Source organism: Phoca vitulina, unplaced genomic scaffold (assembly GCF_004348235.1).
Source record: "Phoca vitulina isolate PV1807 unplaced genomic scaffold, GSC_HSeal_1.0 scaffold82, whole genome shotgun sequence".
Classification (NCBI taxonomy): domain Eukaryota; kingdom Metazoa; phylum Chordata; class Mammalia; order Carnivora; family Phocidae; genus Phoca; species Phoca vitulina.
In genome coordinates this window covers 5,372,811-5,379,872 of record NW_022589785.1, presented here as the reverse complement: position 1 = coordinate 5,379,872, position 7,062 = coordinate 5,372,811, and the positions used below count along the sequence as shown (strand labels likewise).

The following is a 7,062-nucleotide window of genomic DNA, read 5'->3' as shown; positions in this document are numbered from 1 at the left end:
AAAAAAAAAAAAAAAAAAAAAAAAAAAAAAAAAAAAAAAAAAGCCTCTCGCGCAGGCCCCGGCCCAGCGGCCTCCGCCCGAGGCCAGCGGGGCGGCCGGCGGGCAGCAGGCGGGCGGGCGGGCGGGCGGGCTGGCGGGGCCCGAGCCGCCGGGCCGGGGCGGACGGCGGCGGGCCTGCGCCGGCTCCAGCTTGGAGCAGCCGGGCAGGGGGATTCGGCCTCCCCGCTCCCTCCGGCCCGCCTCCCCTCAGTGAGTACAGTCCCCGCCCTTCCTCCGAAGGAGGCCGCTGGGCCGGGGCCTGCGCGAGAGGCCGGGGGTTGGGGTCGCGGCCCGGGAAAGCAGAGTTTCGGAGCTGGAGCCGGCGCTCGCCCCTTCCTTGCCACGGGCGCCCCTGACATGGCCACAGGTGCCGCCGGCCGGGTGAGGGGCGCTCGGGCCCCAGCCCCTGGCCCCTGGATAACAAGGGGCAGCTGGCGCCGTCCATTGGCAAGTGACAGGCACTTTACCACAGTCCGACTTCCCGGATCCCCAACCCCAACCAGTCTCCTACCTGCCCCCACTCGGGAAACTTCCCCACTACTGTCTGAATGGTCCTCGTGGGTGGCAATGACTAATTTTGGTTTCTTTTTGTCTTAAAGCTGCTTAAAGGCTGTGCCCTGATGTGGGTACCTTCCCCTTAGGCTTTCCTTAGCCTTTTGATTCTTAGAGCACTTCACTAGAAGAGATAAAGTACCAGTCATTCTATTTTCAAATGGGTTCTGGTTTTGTTGGGTGAGGCTTTGTTTTTTAAAGGTAGTCATTTTAAGAAATAAGAGTTTCAGTGTTTTAAACGGTCAAGACTTCTGAAAATGTATTGTTCCCCATGACAGTTTTGCTGATTTATCTTCCAGGTGCAAAGAATTGTAGACCAAGGAGCCATGGATAGGAGAAGTTTGGGTGAAACAGAAAATGGAGATGCTTTCCTTGACCTGAAGAAGCAGCCAGCCTCCAAATCCCCCCATCGCTATACAAAAGTAAGCATTGTTACTAATGAAATAGTGTTTCTTTATAGGTGGGGAGATAGTAACATTGTTGAGGTATTTCATTAGTATTATCTAAAGAGAGTCTCATTCTGACTATATAGACTGAATATTAACTAGATTTAATAAAGCATTGCTTTGAACTTTTTTCTGCAAGTGTGAATATGCAGTTTAAACTAGAATTTGCTTCTAATTCTCTTTTGGGTAGAGGAAATATTGGCTCATGTGGCATATGAATTTGTGGATCAGCATATGTTGGCACACATGTTCTATAACAACTGTGTGTAACTGGTATGTTACTGACTTAGATGCTCTAGAGTAAGGATTCCAGTTCCGGCATGCAAATCACTCAAGGTCCTGTACTTACTGAAGCTGTTGCTTCAGTATCTTATTGGTCTCTGGATGTTTCTGAAGGGGTTAACAGGACTCATGGAGATGTGAATTCATTTCTCATTCCCTGAAATGTATTGGGCAGAGTACAAAAAAATGTTCTTGGGACGGTTGATGAGAAGAGTCATGTTCTAGTTCGTCCCATATCTCTATTCCCTAAGTACGGACCCAGTCAAGTGTTCTGATGTGGTTATTGTCCCTGACTTTCCAGAACACTGACTGGCTAATATGTGAAGTCAGGCCTTGTTTATGTACTAGGGCCACTAAGACCTACTTGATAAAGTATCTAGTGCTGTCAGAGGAATATTCATTTTTAGCATTAAAAAAAAAAAAACTGATGGCATTTTATTCAGATTTGGTCTTCACAAATGTAGTTTTTCTCAAACCTGAGAGTACTTGAATAGCTTTCACAACTTAAATTCATTACCTAAAATGTTGACAGGTGAATTCTGAATGGAGAAAAGCTTATTCAATGAAGGGGAACTAATTTGAACTGCTTTCTTAAGCTTATGTGATTTCAATTCTCCTAGCACTTTTATTCAAAAAGGTATTCTACTTGTAGAGTCCACACAGAGAAGCTTTTGCATCACTTTCACACTGATCAGAGGATGGCATGTATATGTCATCTTTATGTATATCCGTATTTAGGCTTAAGTCATTTTGGGGGAAAGTAGTATTGGTCTTTCTTAGGCTAGAACTTATGTGTGTGTAAAGATTAAGAAGCTCAATATTGCGCATTTTTGATAGTCTAGTCTCAGAATTCTGTCATACTTAGATAAATGTGCCTCAAAGAAATTAAGAAAAGCATTTTTTAGATTAGTGACAGTGGAGCTTAGATTTAATGGTCTTCTCTACCAACTTTAGTTGGAAATTGGTTTATGGTCCAGTCCATTAGAGAAGATTTAGTTAATGTCAGTTTTGGGATCATGTTTAGGCAGTGTTTGGGTAGTGATTTCATACATATGTGTTTCTCACACTCTAGTAATGTAGTATTTGAGGCAAACTAAGCCTTTCTCTTTGAAGAAAGCTTGAAACAATCCTGTATTCTGAGAACTATAATAAATGGTCTGTTGCACAACTGGAATAATACTTGAGCCATCCTTCTCCTTATCTCCATATTGAAATCAAACTATTGGCGTAAATAAAGCATTAATGTTTCTGCCACTTCAAGTTCATGGGCTAGAAAGTTTAGAAGCAGGAGAAGGAAATTGTTCTCTGATTTTTATAAGTTATATGTTTTATGAAAACTGGTAAACGTAGGATGTTTACCACAAGATCAAAAAAACACATTGGCCAGATGAGAGGACCTCTTAAACTTTGACCTTTCTTAGTTTAGCATTCATTCGTTTTATGAGATAACGTTAATAGTCTGTTCAGAATTCTAGGGTTTTTTCCATGGGTGGAGGAGTCCAGGAGTTTGGCCTAGTGCTTTTCAGGGTAACATCAGAGTCGCCTATGTGTTACGGCATTCTTTAGTCCAGCTTCCTAAACATTGATATGTTTGGTGATTACCAATAAACCCTTGTAAAATGTGAATTCTGGTTGTTAGGTCACGAGTGGGTTTCAAAATCTAGCTTTTTAACCTGCTCCCAGGTGGTGCCTGTACTGCTGGTCCACTGATCATACTTTGAGTGGCAAGGCTTTAGTCTTCTTGGAGAACTTGGTATATGGTCTTGATGTAGTCAAGCAACTCTGATGCGTAATTACTCCCTAGGGTTCAGTTGGTGTCCATTGTGTTTCCATGAATGTCTCAGGAAGTCAAGTTAGAATCACATTAGATACTTGCAGGCCTACCCCTAGGCCTCAGTGATGATTAATTGGGATGCTTATAAGTGGATTTATCATATACACCTGTTATCCTGAGAGTCTGAGCCCTTAATTTATAAGCCCATAAGGTCCATGTTGGCAGGCCAGGGTCTAAGACCAAAAACCGTTTCTGGTGGTACTTAAATGTGTCATTTATAAAGTGATTGAATTATGCTGAAGGACTTCTGGAGGCTACAGGGTGGGATTTCACTGCAAAATCATGGATTAAGAGTGTTTTTAGACAGTGGTTCTTGAAGAGTAGTCCCTAGGCTAGCATTTAGCACCACCTGGTAACCAGTTAGAAATACAAAATCTCAGGTCCCATTTCAGTGGTATTAAATCAGATTTTAGGGGTAGGGCCCAGCCATCCACATGTATTAAGTCTTTCATGGAATTCTGACTCTGATTCAAGTTTGAGGACCATTGGTTTAGACAAGGGGTGCCTGGGTGGCTCAGTCGTTAAGCGTCTGCCTTCGGCTCAGGTCATGGTCCCAGGGTCCTGAGATCGAGCCCCACATCAGGCTCACTACTCAGCGGGAAGCCTGCTTCTCCCTCTCCCACTCCCCCTGCTTGTGTTCCCTCTCGCACTGTGCCTCTCTGTCAAATAAATAAAATCTTTAAAAAAATCAAGATGAGGTGGTCATGCTTATTAATGGAAAAACTTTGGGACCTATCAGCTTACCTTCATCAGAGGTCCTTGTTTTACCAGTTCTTGGGTGTAGTATCTACTATTAGTGATATCATTTATTGCTCCAAAACAAAAAAAAAATGCTTTGGACTGTTCCACTATTCAGATTCATGTTCTTTTTCTTTGAGTGGACAGACTGATTTTAGAGTATACATACTTGGTACTGTTCCTCCTTTGCTCCTGTTTCTTGCCACTGATTCCTTATTATAACCACCTGCCAGTTGAACAGGGTATAAAAGCAGGGAACACTCATAACATTCAGCTTGATACTGACCAGTGTTAATCATATACGTTAAATCTACCACCTAAAAAGTGGGCATTGGATTATCTGAGCTTAATTTCATGTGTGCTCTTCATTGCCTTGATTAGTTATAAATTGACACCATTTTAGTCACCAGTGTCTATAGGGATCTTCAAAGGAGTCCACCCTAATTTGTAGCTGATGGGTAGTTAGTCACAGTGATACAGCCATGTTTATGTCTTTGCTCTCTATGTATTTTTTTAGTTTTATTTATTTGAGAGAGAGCTTGAGTAGGAGTGAGGGGGGAAGAGGCAGAGGGAGAAGCAGGCTCCCCACTGAGTGAGGAGCCCGACGTGGGGCTTGATCCCAGGCCCCTGAGATCATGACCTGAGCTGAAGACAGGCGCCCCTATGTCTTTGCTTCAAAACCATTAAAAAAAATAGACAAGCACCTGAAGTGGACTGATTTGAGTAATTCTCCCAGCCTTCTTGGAGAGAATCCGTTGCAAGACTGAACTCCAGCCTCTGAGAAAAGAGGAAGTAGGATTTAAATCTTAGGTTGAAGTCAGTAGTCAGATGGTCAAGTTTAACTATACAGAGATCTCATTTGATAACTTATAGATACTTTCCAAAAACTGAGTTGAGAAATAACTTCGAACAGGTGGCATTTCAGTGACATTTTCGCTGCAAACTTCTTAAGCTAATATAAAAAATAAGGATGCCTATTGGGAAGGCAGAATTATGGTATGAGAAATTATTATACAATCTTAAGCTATTTTCAGCTATTTCAGAAAACCTAGCTATTCAGAAAACCTAGCTAACTGGAAGTTCTTAGAAGGGGTCGGCTGGCAATACTGTCTTCTGATTGCTCTTTCCTACCTGTTTCAATTCTTGGAACAGTCATCTTGAAAAGTTGGGATTCAGGGCCATTGCCCCCCATGAGTATCCTCTCCTATTTGCTCATGGTGGAAACTTCTAGCTAGATAAGGAAGTGGTCATTTTACAATTGGAACCTTTAACATAGAAATTTGTGGGTAGGGCCTTTGATTCAGGAAAGGGTGCTGTGAATGGAGGCTGGCTTAAGGGAAGCCTGCCCAAGGATGGGGCAGTTTGACTCAGAGTTCCCAGTAGTTCACTGGGCAGGGACAAACCCAAGACTGAGTGACAGCTGCTGGGAGGTGTCATGCACCTTCCCTTGTCCTCAAGAGAAGCAATGAAGAGGGGAGGATAGGGGCGTTGAGCCTCACTGCCTGCTTTAGGATCCCCTACTTTACCACTTACTTACCCTGTGTGGCCTTCAGCCATATACTTAGCTTCTCTGATTCTCATCCTTTTCCTCTGTAAAATGTGGGTGGAATAGTGTCTACCTCATGGGATTTTTGTGGGGAATAAACAAGAAAAACGCATGTCAAGTGCTTAGAAAAGTGGCTGGCACCCAGTAAGTGCTGAGAAATGTTTCTGATGTAATAAGGGGCAAACTCAGATACCTTCTTTAGATCCCAACTTTAGATCAAGATGCTTATTTTTTAAATGTCATAGTAACCATTTCCATTTTAACATGAAACCAGAAAGTCCTGTTGAATATGTAATGCCACCACCCTGAAAATGATTTTCTTAAGTTTCCTTCTAGTGTTTACCTACTTTACACGTTATATTTTTTTCAGTTGTATAAACACATTTAAAAGCCAAGGTTTATTTTTATTGTGTTGGCCAGATGAACAGAGAAAACAGACTTTTCTGTTTTTTTACCCCATTCCCATCTCCTTAGTTTCAAATCTTTCAATAGAAGAAAGTCTTTGCATCAGATAGCCACCATTAGATGCTTGGATGAATCCAAGTGCAGAGTCCTGCTTAACAGCTCTGCAGGATCCTTCGAATCCTGACCTGCCTGTAAGAACTGTTCTAAATGGTGCCTGCAGCAACAAACTTCATAAGTGGGGGATGGTAGAATGTATCCCATGTACCCCCTATGTTGTTAGCTCACCGTTGTGTTGGCTATCATCTGTGGGTACCATTACCCCGTTGTGATCTATTTTTAACAGCTGTCTAATCCTTTCAGAAAAGTCATCTGACTTGGCAGAATGAATATCTGGTCAGTCAGCAACCATCTAAGAGCTTGATGACCAACCCCAATGCTAGTGGGTGTGTGGAGGGTGGGGACTGGGACAGGAGGTCAAAGGCGGATGACTCGACCCAAATGCTGCTCTGGGGACATTTGCCTTCTTTAGGAAGAGCCAGGCGCACGCACGCACACACACACACACACACACACACACACACACACAGGTAAGGTACTGGGTAACTTCTAGAGTCTTTTCACCACTAACAATGAAGTGGAATTCTGGGTTTTTTTTGTTTTTTTGTTTTTGTTTTTTTTTTTGTTTTTTTTACAAAATACCTGTTAATTTTTAAAAGTTGAGCTTTTTACTCTTATGAATTAAATTCAGCTTACAAAAGTAAAGAATATTTCTTTTTCATCTTATGTAAGTGACTTGTGTGAAATTCTTTTATAACGTCAGAATGTCCATTAAGCGTCTGCCTTCGGCTCAGGTCATGATCCCAGGGTCCTGGGATAGAGCCCCACATCTGGCTCCCTGCTCACCGGGAAGCCTGCTTCTCCCTCTGCCACTCCCCCCTGCTTGTGTTCCCTCTCTGGGTGTCTCTTTGTCAAATAAATAAAATCTTAAAATATATATATATATATAACGTCAGAATGTCATCAGGATGCATAGCTGCTTCTGCATGGAATTTCTGCAACAAGAAACTGGATGTGGATTTTAACCACTGTTGTTTTGCGCTTATATTCACATTCATTTGCTTTCTACATCAGTACTGATCACCGAAAGTGGGTATCCATATTAGTAATTCCCAAATAGATTGTTTTGGGAGGCGTGACAAATTTTCTTTAAGGAAGGCTGC

At 42.6% G+C, this 7,062-nt stretch overlaps 2 protein-coding genes across 8 annotated transcripts in view; one reads left to right on the top strand and one right to left on the bottom strand.

Annotated features, from left to right (window-relative positions):
- Positions 1-722, bottom strand: part of SFI1 (SFI1 centrin binding protein) — a 97,572-nt gene extending 96,850 nt beyond the window's left edge. The window contains exon 1 of the mRNA XM_032395178.1: positions 551-722. The gene's annotated coding sequence lies outside the window, so the exon portion shown is untranslated. The remainder of the gene's footprint in view (positions 1-550) is intronic.
- The window catches only part of EIF4ENIF1 (eukaryotic translation initiation factor 4E nuclear import factor 1), a 46,144-nt gene that overhangs the window by 741 nt on the left and 38,341 nt on the right, over positions 1-7,062 (top strand). For 3 of the 7 annotated variants that reach the window (XM_032395189.1, XM_032395184.1, XM_032395183.1), the window contains exons 1-2: positions 402-420; positions 891-1,013. In XM_032395189.1, the coding sequence (XP_032251080.1) occupies positions 918-1,013 (96 nt within the window). In that variant the 5' untranslated portion in view covers positions 402-420; positions 891-917. Of the gene's footprint in view, positions 1-143; positions 250-327; positions 421-890; positions 1,014-7,062 lie in introns of those variants that run through there. The other 4 variants (XM_032395188.1, XM_032395185.1, XM_032395186.1 and 1 more) reach the window with 3 other exon arrangements.